Raw genomic sequence first — 15,757 nt, 5'->3', positions numbered from 1 at the left:
ACATGGTCTTGAAAATTGATTTTGAATTTTCTCTGGATGGTACTATTGCCTTCTCTGACACTGTTCAGAGAAGTATGTTCTCACTGTTCGGACGGGTATCAGTCATGCAACTATTAATTTTAGGAAGCCTCTTATATTATTGTGTTGCCTAGGAAGGTTCTCACCACAGCTGGGCCCAAGAACATGAGCTTTGGCCCACTGGATCTGTCCCAGTAAATATACTTTCATTAATATCAGTTCAATTGTAACTAGGCCTCATGTTTCAAATCTTGAAAAAAAAGTTCACATAAGAGGAATAGTAGAAAAGAGAGGAAATTGAAGGCTACTTGCCCAAAACACACAGAACAAAATGGTAGGGTAAACAAATGTTGGGGGGGGGGGGAAGAATACATGGAAAAATAAGCATGAAAACAATACCTGATCCCCAAAATCGTATGGTTCTTACACTCAAGACTGTGTCAGTGTATTATAGAGATCAGCTTCAGTCTGGGTTATGTGGTTGTCTGCTTTTTAAATGCTTTTCTATGTGGGTGTCTGCTTTTAAAATAACCCAGTTTTAATGTCCTGATGGCTGCACTGTTCACAGAAATTCCTCTTGTTCTATTCACATCGTGGGTCTAAACCATTTCCCCGTCTCTTTAAATGTACATCATGTATATTAATGTACTCTTTTAATGTATATCATGATATGTTCATATGCATGAAGGTGCATATGTGGCTCTTGCCCACCCCTTGCATATGTGTTGCAAGAAACACTCTTAGGCAAAAGGACTCTCCCTTTCCAGAGTATTTTTACATGGCATGATGGTGCTCGATCTGCCCTGCAGCTCCTGATTGTCGGTGCTGGGCCAGGACTGCACCACGCATCTTCTCGTCTCCAGTGCTGCTCCATCCCTCTCTCCACCATTTTCCAGATCACACCACAACTTTAAGGCAAGAGTGAAGGGTCAAGCAGGGGTTTCTTCAGCAGCCTTTTCCATGCAGGGGGTGGGCAAGAGCCTCTAGTTTTCTTCACCACAGTCATGATATTTTTTTCTAGGTCTTAATGTCAAAAACCCACTAAACTCTTCATTGACTACAGTAAGTTTTCAGAGATAAATGGAAAAAAAATCTCTGAAGAGATCTGGCTTTCAAAACAGAGTGAGTTGAGAGATAGGAAAACAAAGGAAAAACTTCAGTATTTCTACATACACAGAAGACAATTACCCAATAATTCAGAAATAGCATGAACTATCTCAGGAAAATCTGCAAAAACCTCTATCTATATCCATGTGCTCTTTCAGATGGCTTGTCACGTTTTCATATGATTAGTATTTTTTTTCATTTTTTCTTTATGATCCTCAATTGACATCACAAACGTTTTACACATAAGTTTCTAAAAAAGGAAAAAGACCAAAATTGCTTTTCCAAATCTCCCAGGGTGTCCATGAGACGACTGTCTTTGCTCTCCTGCAGATGCCGTCCAAGGGCAGTTTGGCACTGAGTCTCAAAGGAGGCTTCTCAGCACCAGACAAGACAAATCAGAAGACCAAAAGATGAAGCAGAAACTTGTTGGCAATTTGCTATGCGACTAAGGGCAGATCCAAGCATCCTTTGTTCCTTTTTCCCCCTTGAGGGCCCCAATCAAGCCACAGTGCCATTCTGAAGCAAATTCAGCTTCTTCAGTGGTGCTTGATAATGTTTTGGGCTGTTAGGAACCAACGATGACAGGAGACTTGTTCAAAACTAGTAAATGTTTTTATTTGTTATTTTGACTGATTTCTCTAAAATGTATATCATTTGCTCTCAGCTATTTCAGGTTCCTAACAAAAACAATAGGACATATAGGGCCAACTTTCAAAACAAATTTCTGAAGAATGGGTGCTCTGGGACTTAAGGAAACGGCCCAGCAAGCCCTAAAAATCTAACTTCCTGTCTCTTTTTTCCTTTTTACTATGGACAGCAAAATAGAAGAGTTTTGTGAGCTTGAGGCTACACAACTGCAATTGCTATAATTACATAGTCAGGAATTTTACAATTGTACAGTAAGGAAACTCTCTTACAGGGACTAATGCTTAAATTGCAACTTCTAGATTACTTAAAATGGGAAAAAGACTTTTGTGGTTAAAAAAGTTTGTTATTAACTGAACCAAACCACAATAACTAACTTCTATTCACCATTTCTTCCTGCTATAAATTTGGGGTTGTTATTTTTACTTTGGTTTTTAGGCTCAGACCTGGTTTCTGATTCTAGGACGGTCCTCAAACAGCTAAATCATAAAAAAGGATTATGTGTTGGACTAGAAAAAAGGCTTGGTTAACTGATGCATCTTAGCTAATGCTGAGCTAATTTTAAGCTCTTTTTGCTATATAAACAAATTCATTGGTATTAGACTTGTCTTACTAGATTCCTTACATGTTCAGTTACGTTTATACTACAAACTCAAATTCCTGAAATATTGCAGGCCAGTTTTAGCAGAAGAAAAATGCACTCTTAAAGAATTGATTGAATAACACCACTAGCAGTGAAGATGAAAAAAAAAATAGGAATAAGATTTTGAAAACTGTACAAAGGAATAAATGTGAAATTGCACTGATGAATAATTGATTTTTATTTTTTTATTAGTAAAGGCCTAAACTAATTTACAGCGAGGATTTTGTCATCCAAGTGAACTGATTGGCTTAGGAAATATATTGAAAACAGAGATGAAGCTCTACAAACAGGAAAGGGTTAAACAAAATGGGAGCACTGAACATGCCAATCTCACAATTTTATGACATTAGCAAATACTTATATAGCCCCTCTCCAAACTAATGCCCTTTGCCTAAACAAAAGAGCATAGCACCCGATTGTGGGGATTACAATGCACACTAGAAATAGCGCCCTTGCCCTTTTTAAGAGGGGCATGCAGTGCCAAGCAGCCTAGAGAAAAACAGATTCCCATGTTGCATCACACAACACATGTGTGTACTCCTCACATTCAACTCAGATTAAATGTGATCAGACATACACGACTAAAGAATGGGGGACATGGGCACTTTGCCCCACTAGTGCTCTGGAGATGTAAGATCATGAGTTTGGTAATTAATAGGCTTTCACTCTTTTGATATGCTGTACAAAAAAAAGGGAACATAATAAGCAAATAATAGTTTGTTGTTTTGTACTTTACACCCCTGCTCCGGAATATAAGGTTAGGAGTTACAGGTGAGGTAAGGGAAGTTCTTTTGGTGTAGTTTGCTAATGATGCAGCTGGGGAAACATTTGGGTGTTTCTGCAGAGGTTTTTGTGCCTGTGCATCTTTAGCAGCTGTTCTAGAATCAGGAAGAGTTCATTAAGATTTAGGAGATCTAAAATGACTGAGCAGATGATGAACAGAGCTGTGAAATCAAGTTCCCGTGATTTAATAGATGACCATTCATTCCTGGAGCTACAGAAACTGACAGCATGCAGTGACTGAACCAATCCACTTGCAAAATAAAGTATGTAGCCCAGCCTATTTATTTTCATAAAGGCGCAAATTAAGATCATGCATGGGGCTCATTACCGCGGCATGTGGCTCAGATGACCGGGGTAATTACTGAACTGTGGTGACTCAGTCAAATTCTACCCATGGTAACAGGGAAATTAGAGATCAATGTTTTGCTTCTGCAAATTCGTGTTTTTGTTTCTCTGCATACAAGTAGGACAGGCAGCTGCCTCCCATAGGCCATCTGCACATGTGGGGTTGGAGAGAAGGGAAAGGAAGCCAGCACTCTTAAATCTCTGCTGAGGAAATGGGAATTAAAGGTTCAGGTTGTAAAAGTGAGAGAAGATAAAGGATGACTATAGCACAAGAAGTGTTCTGTTATACACTGGGATAAATATATAGAAAGTGGTATTTTGATTATAATGCAAAAGCCTTGGTAGACAAAAGTGGGCATTTACAGTGATCTTCCACTCATGTAGTACAGAAGAGATGAACATGTCTGTCACTCCTCTGTTACTTGAAAATTAATCCAATATCTGAAGTTTCAAAGTAATTTCAATCTGCCTGGGATGGGGTTTTCTTGCGTATGGCAATGCCATCAGCCACATGCAGCTTCTGATCCCTATTTGCCAAGTCTTGCTTGCTGAGGAAGCAGCTCGCTTTTGGAGCCAGAAAAGTGACTACCACCAAGGCGGCCAGGTGAAAAGCCAAGTAAGGCAGCAGCTTAGTTCCTCATTCGAGTTTCTCACTGTAATTTCACTCAGCCTGCTTGCTCCCATCTCCTGGTCTTTTGTCTCTGCCACCCTCCCACCGTGGGCGGTAGAGCAAGGTGGCACAAATGGAGAGGAGCAGAGAAACTCCTGAAATACCAGGAGAAGCCAGTCTGCCCAGCGTGCCTCAGCCAGGTGCGCCGGGCAGAGGACACACACAGTAACAGTGACAGCCAGACTCCCCGGCCTCCAGCCCGGTTCCGCTTTCGCACACAGGTGTAGCAATCGATATTCTGGGAAAAAAAAAAAGGCGCGAGGGGGGATATTCCTGAAACAACACACACAGATTTTAACGTGATCCCCACGTTTCCACGAAGGCTGTGCCGTTGTGCGCCCCGCACCGCCGGGGAGTGGGGCTGCCCTCCGCGCTGAGCTCGTTTCCGCAGCAGGAAAACCCGGGGAGAAGCCTGCCTTGCCATTCCCTGGCCCTCCAGCCCCTCTCACTGACCACAGCCACTGCTAATCTTAAAACTTGTTTGTGCCGCCTCCGAGAGAAGGAGACTTGTTTGTATGGACAGAGGTGACGAGAAACAGGTTGTAGGTGGCAGAGCCAGGGCTGGGCAGGGTGTGAGGCTGAGGAAAAGGCTCCGCTCCCCGCGGAGCTCAGTCTCGGGCACAGTCGCCTGACAAGCACCGGGTTTGCCAAGTTCGTGGTAAAAGAGACGGAGGAGGGGGCTGGGAGCTGGCGCTGGCGGGGGAGTTTGTCTGTCGCTCCTCTCCCCCGCCTGTTACCCCATCCCCTCCTCTCCCCCGCCTGTTACTCCATCCCCTCCTCTCCCCAGCCTGTTATCCCATCCTCTCCTCTCCCCCGCCGTGGCGTGGGCGGCCGTCCTGGCAGTGCCCGCGGGGGCGATCGCCGTGTTTGCGTTTGTGCCGGGCAGTCACAGGGAGCCCGGCCCGCAGCGCCCCCGCAGTGCCCGGGCAGCCTCTGGCCCAGCCCAGCCCCGCCGCGCCGGGAGCGCCGCCGCCTGCCCCTGTCCCGCCGTGCCCGGCTGCGGTCTGCCCGGCCAGCCCGGGTGCCAGGGCCCGGCGCGGGTTCCCTGCCGGGCGGGTAAGGCGGGCGGGGGCCGCCCCGGCAGCGCATCCCCGCCCCGCACCGAGGGCAGCCGAGGGCGGTGGCGGCCCGGGCAGTGCCGCCCGGCAGCGGGGCGGGGAGCGGGGAGGTGGGGGCGAGGGAAGGAGGCGGCGAGGGCGGCTCTCACTCCCGTGCTCTCCTCTCTCCCCTCCCTCTCGGCACCCCCGCCTCCGACCTTCGCCGCTGCCGGGATCGCGTCTTGCACCGGCCCGTCCTCTGGGAAGCGGCGAGGGGGGCCCGGCCATGGAGACCCTCGTGCGGCCCGGGGCCAGCAAACCCCCCACCGGGTAAGCTCCCGCCGGGACCGGGACCGGCCCGGGCCGCCCGCCGCTCCTCTGCGCGGCCGGGAGCGGCTCCGGACGGCGACAGCGACAGCAGCCGTGCTGCCGGGCCGCGGTGCCTGCCCCTGTCCCGCGGTGCCTGCCCCTGTCCCGCGGTGCCTGCCCCTGTCCCGCGGTGCCGGCCCTCTGTCCCGCCCGTCCCGCTCCCCTCCGGGGCGCCGGGAGCGCAGGTGTCCGCAGCCGGCCCGCTCGGAGCACGGCCCGGGCACGGAGGAGGCGGCAGGGCGGGGAGCTGGGGTGCAGAGCTGTCAGAGGCACGAGAAAGTGCCTGTTTCGCCTTTGCCCTGCGGGAGGAGCGCCCCGGCCCGGCTGCGAGACCGGAGAGCCTGTTCGGTTCGGGGCTTGTTCCCCTCACGGGGTGGTTCGGGGCGGCCCTGTGGGACTGAGGGCAGCCGCTGCTTGCGGGTCCCCACCCGGGCCCCGGGGCTGGAAGGGACGCAGCCGGGGAGGGAGCCGGGGCTGGCAGGGACGCTGGCCCTCGAGGAGGGAGCCGGGGTGGAGGGTCCGGGCAGCCCCCGCGGCCGCAGAGGTTTTGCCCGTCCGCCCGTCTGCCCGAGCGCCGGGACGCGGCTGCCAAAACCCTTTGAAAGGTTTATTCAGACGTGGGTCTCAGCCCCACCGCACGGCCGCGGCAGAGAAGAAAGAGCGCTGCCCAACCGCGAATTAAAAGTGCCAGAATTGTCCGAGGTTGGTGGGAGACCGCGGTGGCTGCTCCCGGTGCCTCCCGCCGTGGGTGACAGGCACCGCTCCCGCAGCACCATGGAAGTGTCGGTCAGCCCCAGTGCCAACCGCGGGAGGGTCAGGGGGTTTTCAAGAGAACAGACAAGTAGAAGATATGCCAGCAGTGGAATTTATTAGTCCGTTAATTAAACGAGAGCAGCAGCACGATGAGGTCCTAAGTGATCGCTTTTGTCAGAGCAAAAGCTGGGCAAGTTTTAAGAGCTCTGCTGTCTGCTCGCTGCAATTTACTGCTCTACTTCACACTGTCTGCACAGGCTGAAAGAGACTGTGATTGCTTCAACAGCTTTTTTAAATTTTTAGTTCTAATGCTTATATCATAAATTTATTTTCAACAAATTAGGAAACAGCTCTAAAGTATGCACTAGTTGCCTGCAGTAGTTTTGTTCAGTTTCATTTCCTTAGTTTGTGTTTAATACGGAACCCTGCTGTGAACACAGAAAATAGTCCAGGGAGCAGAGAGTGAAGAAAAGATGCCATTGCTGGTGCTGTGGTAATGAAACAGTGTGTGCCATGTTTCTTTGACTTGCAGACTATGACATAGCTTGCTCTTCTTTTTGTAAATAAAATGCTTAATTCCAGCTGAAATTGAGCCTGTTTGATCATGACCTTTTAGGCTAACCTTCCAGGAAGAGTGGTAGATGTAAGGTGCCTCCCCTCTCTGTATTTAGTTGATGTAACAGTATAGCTGCTTTCTAAAATCCCGATGAAGAGGAGATCTATGGTGCCAATTTACATGTGTGCTTTGAATATTAATTCAAATGCAGTGCTGACTAAAAGTCTGTCTCGATTGCTAGACATCCAAAGATTCATTAAAAAAATCTAATTTGCAATGGGAACACATGTCATTGGTGCATCTCAGAGAGGACCACTGGGGCCTGGGGGCATTTCCGAATAAAACTCCCGAATCCTTTGTAACAAGTTTCATCTGCACAAACTTGTCCACAGCTAGACTCAGATATCACTTACATGAACAGAAGTTACAGTAACTGCATTAACTTCAGTCATATTGCTCCTGACATGGCTGAAGATGAATCCAATTGTAGAGTGCAGATGCACTTGTGATATTGTATAACAAAGTGTGTGGGTGCTAATCTGCTCATGTGGAAGCTCAGAGCAGCGCTGTCGTGTGCACCAAGGGGTGACTGCCTGTTTTATCTGAGCTTCTTTCAGGCTTCAATTACTTTGTAGCCATTTCTTGCAAGTCAATCCTTCCCAGCCTGGCTGTGTCTGTGCTGTTAGCAGGGGACTTCACTGAATGGTTTATAACTCTCAGAGTTGCTATCATCCACATTTGACACTGGTGGATGTTTGAACCTTAATCAGATTTTAATCACTCAGTGATGAAATCTGTTAGGGTCAGGAAAGTGCAGCAAGAGCATAGCTTTGTCCTTTTTGGTTTCCATATGGAGCCAGACATGAACTGCATCTGTGGAGCGTGGCTGAGGACCTCTGGCTGTTCAGGCCGTGGTGACAGAAGTGCCTTCCTTTCATGGCAGAAAGATGTGCTATACCCATGTGACTGGCTTATTGATTGGCTTAGCTTGCAGTTATGAAAGGGAGGTTGAAATGACCATAGCTTCGCAATTTTTAACAAAATTTAGGCAGAGCTGTTTTGTCTCTATGTAAATCATTAACAGCAACATTGTGACTCTCCCTTGTTAAACAGTGAACAAATTTTAACATATCATTTTGAGCAGGGTAGAGCAGCTCTGCTATGTGCTTACACAGATAAATTGACTATGTGTGTTCCATGGCACAATTCCTTGAGAATTACACATTTAAATGTAGGACACTGTTGGGTTTTTTGTTTGTTTGTTTTAAATGGCAAAGGAAAAACTGCAGTTTGTGCTGGTGTTGCAGGGTTTTTCCATTTTTTCAGTTTCAAAAATAATTGTAGAACTCAGAACCAATAGTTTTATTATTGCTGATTGCTAGATATAAGGTGTTTTTTTTTCAGCTTTACCAAGTTCATAATGTTTTATTTAATGAACATTTATTTTGGTTTACAAAAATGAATTTAAGACAATCAGTAGCAACAGCAGAAATTACAATTTACTCTGTGATTATGCCATGGATACTAAAGGGCAAATACACCTTTTTAGTATCTTTCTGTTTGCATCTGCATTTGCATCTTCATTAGGGAGAGCAGAGAGAATCTTCTCTGATGTTTTAGTTGGTTTCTTTTTTGACCATAATGTGGCATAACAGATACACACTGGTTGTAAACGGCAGTGCAAGCTCAAGGATCAGTTCTGTTCTGCTCTGTTAGGAGCCTTGCAAAAAGCAGAGCATCTTCCCTGGCCACTGGAGGCATCTCCATCTCCCACAGAAGCCAGCAGTTTATGGATCCATCTTCATGCCTGTGTCTGAGCAGAGAAAAGCTTCCTCTGGAGTCTGGCAAATGTGGGGAAAGCCTCTGTATTAAACTGGATGTATGAATGCTTTCTTTAAGTAGGACCTTTATTTTCTGTGCTTCATCTTCCTTCCCTATCTCACAGGGCCTTATGGTACTAACAAATACAGGCACATCTTAGCACACCTACTTTGGAGTGGCTTCCTTGCTGGATTGAAGTGTCCTTGGAAGTCAGATAAGGATGTGAAACATCAGTAATGTTTACATGCAGAACTGGGGAAAGCAAACCCTCAGCTACAGAGCAAGTTGTACATCTCAAACTTTTATCACTGTTTTATAAATGCTACAAGTAGTTAAGTGGGTTACTTTGTGAAACTGCACAACCAGCTTTTAAAAAGTATTATTGTTGTGTTTAGTTTTTTAATTTGTATATGTTTTCTATGTTTTGTATTTATATGAGATGTCTGTGTAATGGGCAGAGTGGTGGATGGCAAAGGGCAATGACTGCAATGAGAAATGTTGAGTAGCTGTGTGGTGAAATGGCAGAGTAGTTTGGGTTGAAAGGGACCATAAAGATCATCTTGTCCCAGCTCTCCTGCTGTAGGCAGGGACACCTTACACTAGACCAGGTTGCTCAAAGTCCCATCCAGTTTGGCCTTGAACACTGACAGGGATGGGATATGCACAGTTTCTCTGGGCAACCTGTTCCGCTGTCTTTCCACATGGTAAAAAATTTCTTCCTTTAATCTTATCTAAACCTCGTCTCTTTTAGCTTAAAGCCCCCTTGTTCTATACCTGCATGGTAACAACTTTAAAGATTGCTGCCTTGACCAGTTGCAAAACTGCAATTTGTGCTTTTTGCATTGGCCTTCACATTGTTTCATTATTTGTATCTGCACCTCTCCTGTAGAATTCAGCTGATTCACTCCAATTCATTTCTTATGTGTCCACCTGAGACAGGGAGCTTCCCTGTGATATATTTTTTTGGCACCACATTGTATATTAACCCTGTCTTCCTCTCAGTCTGGGCACAAAGTATTTCTTTCTGTGTCAGTGAAGATAAATCACATTAAATAAAACTCTGGTAATAATGACAGAAAAATTATGCTTGCTATTGCATAGAATGAAACAGGGCAATTTTTTTCTGTGTTTGGCACCTCCATATGAACGTAACTGATGAGCTAATATACCGTAACAGATTTGTATTTTCAGTCATGACTAATATCTCAGGATTGCTGAATATAAGGATGCTAATTGTAAGAGCAAGCCAAATGGCAAAATAAATGCAACGCAATCCAGTCCTGACAGCTGTTCTTTTTGAAGTTCAGGTTCCTATTTCTCATATCTTATTTTTCCTTTTTTCTTTTTCCCCTTTTCCTTTCTTTCAGAAATTTTTTCTTTCAGTAGAGAAGGAAGGTGTTACAAAATCTCTTTCATTTCTTTACTGTCTAGAATATTCAGGATTTGTTTTGACTTTTCCCATCTCACAGTTGTCTCTCATTACTTCCTTCCTATGGAATCTTTTATAATTTTTCGTCTTGCTATTTTATACCACTCCTGCCCCTATTAGATGAAACTGAACCTTCTCTTTCTTACTGTAACCTGCCTTAGTTGTTGTTCATGTTCTTTCCCTTGTAAATTCAGATTCATTTTTCTTCATGTTTTGCTCCTGTAAATTTGCACCTTGGTCAAATTGCTAGTCATCAAGGAATCCTTTCACTGCTCTGCAGGAACATTTTGGGCTGGCTACACCAGTAATAGTCAATTTCAGGAGGCTCCACTAGAGAAAGGGGCTTTAATTACAGTTTCAAGTGCTTTCATGGGTACACTTTCAGAAGATGCTGACCCTTCAAGAAAAACAACTTCCTAAATATTTATATTGAAGTTAGTTCAATAAATACGTGGCTGCTTTGTATGTAATTAATCTTGCTGGAGAAGTAGTATATTTCTTTTTGCCCAGGTAATTCAGATCCCAATTCATGCTTATGGCCAGAGTGAATTTTTTTTTCCCTTCAAACGAATGAGAGTTCTCTTGAATTCATGTATTTATTCTTAATCATCTGACCTCACGTAGACTAATGTTGTCACAGACTTGAATTATCTTACAAACATTCATAACAATATTCATTTGGCTTAAAGAAATACATGTAGAAGACTCCAGGCAAAAGCGTGAACGCATTTACATGACCAGCTCCAAAAGCAGCCAGGAGGCCTGTGACAGAGTTAGGGAAGTACCTCACTTCTCCTGAATCGCAATTCAGTGCCTTAACAAGTGTTTCCCTGTGTCTGGGCTTTAGCTACTCTGTTAGCATCAGCAAACACTTGATTTTCTGGCAACAACTGTGTTCTGTATACTGCAGCTTTTTGTGTTGCTCTGGCATTGTGATTTCCATGAAAATTGACAGTTTTCACACTTTAATGCTGCTTCTAAGAGAATGACAGGCCTTTAGAAATAGTTTTTTCCATAGCGGGTAAAGCCAGTTCATGCATGAGAATCTGGGAACTGGAAAAGACTTACAATCCATGTTTCCAGCTAAAATGATGATTTAAGGATCATTTAAAAATGGCTGCATTTCCAGGTCATGGAAGTGCATCCCTTATTAAGGTATGGATCCTCTTAATATAGAGCATGTTTTCAGACCTGTTAGTTGCCCAGTGAGTCAGACTGCTTATCATTAAATAAGTGATGCTGGGAATAATGTATTGTTGTCATAGTTTCAGCATGAGAGTGATGAGGCAGGGACTTGACTCATGCTAAGGAGTAAATCACAAAGCTGTGTGGCAGTGCTGTGCTCTGATGGCACTGGTGCACAGCATCTCATACCCACTTTAGTCCCCTCATACCAGGAGCTATGTCTTTTCAGTATCATTGATCCCTCAGCTAATGAGTTTGCCTCAGGTGTTGTGCATTTGTGCAGAGGAGTTGTCATAATCAGAGAAAGGGAAAAAATTGATTTGGAATGGGTTTTTAATGTTCTTCTGTTCTAACTATAGATTCCAGATTCAGATTGTCTATGGGACCATAACATTAATTTCTTACTCTTGTAAATTCAATATGATATTTGTTTGTTAAACTCTGTTTTGTGTGTTTCTTGGGATGTGTTGTATGGAAAAAAGTTGTCAGACTCCTTTACAGTTTCAGTGATGAAACATGAGTTACGAAGCTTTCTCTTGTAGTCAAAAAATGATACAACCTAAGTACACTTATTTTTGCACATGGTGAGCATCATTAAAGCAGGTAGGAAAGGTGAAAATGTGCAGTAGACAGACTGCATTTTCAGGTTTGGTTCTGTGTTCTTCAGTGTCTTGTTTTTATTAAAGGTGGTTGATCTGTGCATAAGTATTTAAGGCTGGTCTGTGAGCTCTTCTGCCTCCTTTTCTCTTAATGTTGCTGTAATGTATGTAACATGAAAGAGCTCAGTAAAGTGTGATGGAGAATCCCTCACTTAATCATCAACCAGGCAATATGGGAACTCTCTTACAGAAAACCCGTGTTCAAGGATCTACTTGGCAAAGGAAGGGCTGAGGATTAAAATTGAAATAGCTTTTACTATACCAATTTGCTAGGATCATCCCACAGCCTGGAGTCCTTCTTTTTCCTTAGAGTGAGAAGCCAGATCGATGTGAGCCCCAGTGTTCCTGAAGCTGTTGTGTTGTAGTTGGTGTTTCTGCAGCAAGCTCTTACTAGTGACTCAAAGGCTAGAGAAAATACAGTCTTCCTTAGCTGTGCTCGTGTTGTGGTGCTAACCATGAGAGTTTCCTTGTTCAAAAAAATAGACAAGTAACATACAAAATCCTCCCTCTGACATGGAGCTTGAGCAAGAAAACTACATTTTATATTATCAATGTTCTAGATATAGGCATACTGTGAGGTTCCAACAGCAAGTACCAATCTAAAATAACTTATTCAGATAAGTGTTACTTTACATTTTCACCAAGAGTAACTAACAATCTGTGTAATTCTCTGTTTGCCATGCCTACTTTCCTTTCCTGTATGTTAGGTTTTATTTAAATAAATTCATGTTGATCTCACTGACTGTTACTGGGGAGTTATTGTGATGTGGAGCTAAAACTGTTGGTTTTCAGTAATCAGGCGTTAATGACATTGGGTTTTTTGAAGACCACACAAATAGAGATTCAAAATAGTAATGTTAATGGTGGATGAGATGCTTTCTGAATTTTCAAATGTTGTTTCAATAAACATTCTTGTTGCCATTCATAGTAAGATAATATAAACCATCTTTATATTACTGCTTTTTGGTAATATTTCAGTAGTTTAGACTAAAAAACAATAAAATTCAAGGGCCTGAGTACAAACACATCACTAATGATCAGTTGTTGCCATCTCCAAAGTCTGATGGTCATTCCTGTTAGTCTGCTGGCCCCCTTTTCTCTGAAAAGGCAGGGTTCTTGTTTTTTGGTGGAGGGAGGGGTGATGTTTCTCCTTTGTATTTGTGTTACATGATGCCAGAAGATGGTGTGGTGGTGGCTTGAGCAGGAGTTTGTCCTGTGAGGTTGTGTGGAGGTCCCCATGCTGGAGTATATGTAAATCCACCAGTTACAGAATCATCTCAGTCAAGGCCAGCATCTCCAGGGACACAAGAGGAAAACTCTGTTTGAGATTATCTAGATGACTTTTGTTTTAAAAGCTCATTTCTTCCTTCTTGCCCCATGCATACCCCAGTGGGCATTCCCCAGTGCTCACCCTGGAGATTTGTTGGATGCTATGGCAGCAGTTTTCTGATGAAAGAGAAAATTAAATAGTAAATTCTGCTCAAATCTATTAAAACACTCATCTTTGGTTGTGTAGAGTTATTTTGTTTATAACAACTTTTCCCCTGCATTAGTAGGTTCCAAAAGATAAATAAAAACTCCAAGATACTTTACAAAAAAAAATTATTTCATTTTTTCTTACTTCTGCACTTAGGTGACTTTCCTTTCTGAATTTTTTATGTTTGAGGTCAGTATCTTGCATAGGCAGCAAAAATACCTCCTAGATAAATACATCAAGAATGGCACTCCTGCTCTTACTGTGCACAGGACATGTATTTTCCCCCCTGTTTTTGTCTGAGTTTGCCAGGAGGGGAGTCTCCAAAATCAATAAACAGTTTCAGACAAATGGGAAGAAAAAACGTTTTCTGTGCTTTTCTTTAATATCTGCTCCTGTGGCAGTGCTTTATTTCTGAACATCTCTGAAATGGTTTAGGGTGTTGAGGAGGCAATATCTTGGTTCAAATCCAGATTCCTTCTGTTTCTTTTTGTGGTTTTGAGTTTGGTTTTAGTTTTTCTGGTGGTGTTTTTTTTTTTTTTTTTTTCTTTTGAATAACTTCTCATGGTACTTTTGGAACCAAGCCTACACTTTTATGGATAATAAATAAATTACTGCTGGTTTCCCTGGGGGTACAGCTCATGTTTCAGTATCAACACAGCTTTCTCTGCTCTAAGGGGGCTGGTCGTGTTGCTTGTGGTCTTTCTGAGGAGCACTTACTGCTAGGACAGGGCTTTCTTCTTGGGCAGAAGGCCAGCCTTTGGCTTCTGCCATGATTAAAATCTTGGTACTGTGACACCATCAGGTGCTCCTAAGACTGACTCTCCCAATTCATTAAATACAGCTACAATTAGGTCAGAGCATGTTTGCTTAACTGACGGTGTTGTAATTAACAGTTATTTATTGTGGTTGCTTTTACTTACCTGTTTCTTTTCCTCTGCTGAACTGTAGAGTCAGTCATGTCACAGCAATACAGAGCAGCATCACATGCTAAAATAATGTTACGTTGTAAGATGTGCATAACCTTGTGCTTTCTGAGACATGCAGTCTTTTTGCTGTCCTTTTTTATGGCTTCTTAAGGCCTGTTGTACAGTTTCATTCCCTGTGTTGTGACTTGTTCTGAGGGGAACAAACTGGGACCACTGCCTGCTTTAGTGAGTCCCCAACCCTTCATTTACCCAGGGCAGCTGCAAATTGTCCAACACTGGGCTGTGTGTTGGAGTAGACTTGCCTGAGCCCTGGCTGACATAGGGATGATAGGGAACAACCAGAGTGTGGCAGGAAATCGTTCTCCAACTCCATCATATCTTTTGTAAACCAGAAGATATTTTTGTTCCTGCTCTTACACTAGCAAGTCAAGGATTGCTATCTTCTGATCAAATTTGTTGCTCCTAAATATAATGTGTTAGTGTAGAATTGCTTTTTATTATTACACCTGCCTTTTCTGTTGTAAGACAAATAGAGACATATCCATGTGTGATGAAGTGAGGGCTCAGGATCAAACGTAAAATTGAAAGAAGTCACCTTTTACATGAGTCATTACTTAACAGAATTTTATCTTAAGTTCAGAGATTTGTGGATTTCCAAATTACCTCTGGAAGCAGGAGAAGGATAAAAAATTTACATTGCAGTTTTAAATGATAAATTTAATTGGCTGGTTTTTTTCCTTCACCTGAAGTCCTATAGATTGTACCAACTTCATAAAACAGTTCAGAAAAGACTACCTAAGCACAGCCCTGTTGATGGTTAAACCATGTCATGATGACAGTAAAGTTGTTTTTCTTCCTAACTTCCTAGCAAATTGAATTTGAATTCCCCTTTCAGCTTTTACATGGATTTGTAAGAAACAAGAGAATACTTTCCTGTAAGAGCAATTAGTTGTTCTGCAACAAGTATTTACTCAGTGTTCAACTACACAGGTATCAGGAAACATTGCTCTTCTAGAGAACATTGATTATAGGTGTATGGAAGTCTTTCTGAAGAAGACAAATTGTGAATTTTGGAACTATTTGAGTACCAGTGGGTGAATATATTTATTTAATTTTTTTTTAGTAGTTCTATTTCAGAAGTAATAATGTCTCAGGTGGTTTTAGCACTTGATACCAGGATCAAAATACAGGGTCTTCTCTCTCCTGGTTCAGATGTAGTATTTATTTCTATTTTTTGTAACATTTACTGTCTTCCAGCCCCATATAAGACAAACCAGAAATTTAATTTTTCTTAGAAGCACCTTTGTTTCTTTTCCCCCTTAATTTTTTATTAA

The 15,757-nt window shown here is 43.3% G+C and overlaps 1 protein-coding gene across 7 annotated transcripts in view; it reads left to right on the top strand.

The window, feature by feature from the left end:
• COBL (cordon-bleu WH2 repeat protein) overlaps window positions 1–15,757 on the top strand; it is a 187,977-nt gene that overhangs the window by 23,612 nt on the left and 148,608 nt on the right. Inside the window, exon 1 of one of the 7 annotated variants that reach the window (XM_083864580.1) lies at window positions 5,432–5,578. The exons of 2 other annotated variants lie outside the window; for them this stretch is intronic. In XM_083864580.1, coding sequence (XP_083720706.1) covers window positions 5,535–5,578 — 44 coding nt within the window. In that variant the 5' untranslated portion in view covers window positions 5,432–5,534. Of the gene's footprint in view, window positions 1–5,431; window positions 5,579–15,757 lie in introns of those variants that run through there. 4 more of the 7 variants (XM_083864577.1, XM_083864583.1, XM_083864584.1 and 1 more) reach the window with 4 other exon arrangements.

This window comes from Zosterops lateralis, assembly GCF_965231275.1.
Source record: "Zosterops lateralis genome assembly, chromosome: 1".
In the NCBI taxonomy this organism is placed as follows: domain Eukaryota; kingdom Metazoa; phylum Chordata; class Aves; order Passeriformes; family Zosteropidae; genus Zosterops; species Zosterops lateralis.
The sequence above is the reverse complement of the archived record's forward strand: the minus strand, read 5'-3'. Positions and strand labels throughout refer to the sequence as shown.